The sequence below is a fragment of the Equus caballus genome, chromosome 12, assembly GCF_041296265.1.
Source record: "Equus caballus isolate H_3958 breed thoroughbred chromosome 12, TB-T2T, whole genome shotgun sequence".
NCBI lineage: Eukaryota > Metazoa > Chordata > Mammalia > Perissodactyla > Equidae > Equus > Equus caballus.
In genome coordinates, this window is record NC_091695.1 from 30,405,961 (window position 1) to 30,408,111 (window position 2,151).

At 40.0% G+C, this 2,151-nt stretch overlaps 1 protein-coding gene across 1 annotated transcript; it reads left to right on the top strand.

The window, feature by feature from the left end:
• Positions 1-634: 634 nt before the first annotated feature.
• Positions 635-1,573, top strand: LOC138916841 (olfactory receptor 5AN1-like). Its single transcript, XM_070230447.1, has one exon. The coding sequence runs from the start codon at positions 635-637 to the stop codon at positions 1,571-1,573; it is 939 nt and encodes a 312-aa protein (XP_070086548.1).
• Positions 1,574-2,151: the final 578 nt, after the last annotated feature.

The following is a 2,151-nucleotide window of genomic DNA, read 5'->3' on the forward strand; positions in this document are numbered from 1 at the left end:
ATCTCTCTCATATAATTATAGAGTTTCTATTGCTTTTTAGAAAATTTTTAAAATATTTAATATTTCATCTCCACATACCCATGTACTTCTTCCTCCATAATGTGTCGTTCATTGATATCTGCTACGTGACCTCCACAGCCCCCAAGATACTCTCCAACTTCTTCCAGGAGTAGCAAACTATCACCCTTGTGGGTTGTGCTGTTCAATACTTCACCCTTCCAAACGTGGGACTGAGTGAGTCTTGTCTCATGACAGCCATGGTTTATGATTGATATGCTGCCATTTGTAACCCACTTCTCTATTCATCCATCATGTCACCCACTCTGTGTGTTCAGATGGTTCTGGGGTCCTATATTAAATATTTAATTTAATAAATATTTAATATTTTTAAAATATGTCTTTTAATTTTTCTGAGACCTCATCAGGTAATTGGGAACCTGAAACACTGAGAAGGTCCTATTTGGCACTTAGATGGAAACTGTAGTCTTTCTTCTAGGACGGTAAAGCGTTTTCCATTTTTCAGTGCTCAGTGAAGGGAAGAAAATGGCAGATGTGAGAATTATAATGTTGTCATTTCACGTGAGTCAGTAATGCATTCTTTTGACTCTTTTCTCATTTTAGGAGCACCAAGCCAATGACTCAAGGAGGAAATATTACAGCTATCACCCATTTCCTCCTCTTGGGATTCTCAGATTTCCCCGGAATCAGAGCAGTGCTCTTCGTTGTATTCCTGTTGGTGTACATTATGACTCTGATTTGGAACCTGTGTCTCATCATCTTAATAAGGATGGATTTCCATCTCCACACACCCATGTACTTCTTCCTCCATAATCTGTCCTTCATTGATATCTGCTACGTGACCTCCACAGTCCCCAAGATGCTCTCCAACTTTTTCCAGGAGCAGCAAACCATCACCCTTGTGGGTTGTGCTGTTCAATACTTCATCTTTTCAACCATGGGACCGAGTGAGTCTTGTCTCATGACAGCCATGGCTTATGATCGATATGCTGCCATTTGTAACCCACTTCTCTATTCATCCATCATGTCACCCACTCTGTGTGTTCAAATGGTGCTTGGGTCCTATATGGCAGGATTCTCTGGTTCTATATCCCAATTGTGTGCCATGCTTCAGCTCCAATTCTGTGGGCCTAATGTCATCAACCACTTCTTCTGTGACATGCCCCAACTGTTAGTCCTGTCCTGCACTGACACTTTCTTTGTACAACTCATGACTGCGGTATTAATAGTGATCTTTGGGATAATAAATGTCTCAATTATCATGATATCTTATGGCTGTATTGTCATCTCCATTATGAAGATCACTTCAGCTAAAGGCAGGTCCAAGGCTTTCAGCACCTGTGCTTCTCACCTGACAGCAGTGACCCTCTTCTATTCCTCAAGTATCTTTGTCTACTTGAGTTCCAGCTCTGGCGGTTCCTCCAGCTTTGACAGGTTTGCATCAGTCTTCTACACTGTGGTGATTCCCATGTTGAATCCCTTGATTTATAGTCTGAGGAACAAAGAAATCAAAGACGCCTTGAAGAGGTTGCAAAAGAAGGGAAAGTATTGCTGAGGTCACAGATTATGAGATTTTTGACATATTTATCCTATCAGAATCACCTTAACCCAGAATAATATGCACAAGAATGCACTATAACAAAATTCATACTGCCTTTGGAAAAAGAAGACTTAATTTGACACAAATAATATGCCAAAATGGACCAATAGGTGACTCAATGCCATGCAAACACAATATCTTTAAGTCCTAGAGGTTCATGAACATCAGCTTACATGAGGAGTAGATTGATCATTTATTTATATATCAATCTTTCCATCATTTATGAAACATCAGGTTTAAAAACTTGTTGCTTCCTTTAGTTTCTGAGATTGAACCCTGCCCAATTGCAGGACTCTGACATGAAAGGAAAGGTAACAGACAGAGGTCCTCTTGGATATAGAAACTTTGTCACTCAAATATTTTGATGCAGCAGCATGACTAAGACACAGAAGTGACCAATGTTTGTTTTGTGTTTCTGACCAGAATAGGAAGGAACAAAGAGAAAGGATGTGACTTTGGACAGAAACAATCCTGTGCAATTGGTCTGGTTGTGCCTACTGCAAAGACCAATCTTACCTAGCTAGTGTTTGTCT

Excerpts from the sequence above, each read along its gene's own strand:
- LOC138916841 (XM_070230447.1), top strand. The coding sequence starts at position 635 with ATGACTCAAGGAGGAAATATTACAGCTATCACCCATTTCCTCCTCTTG.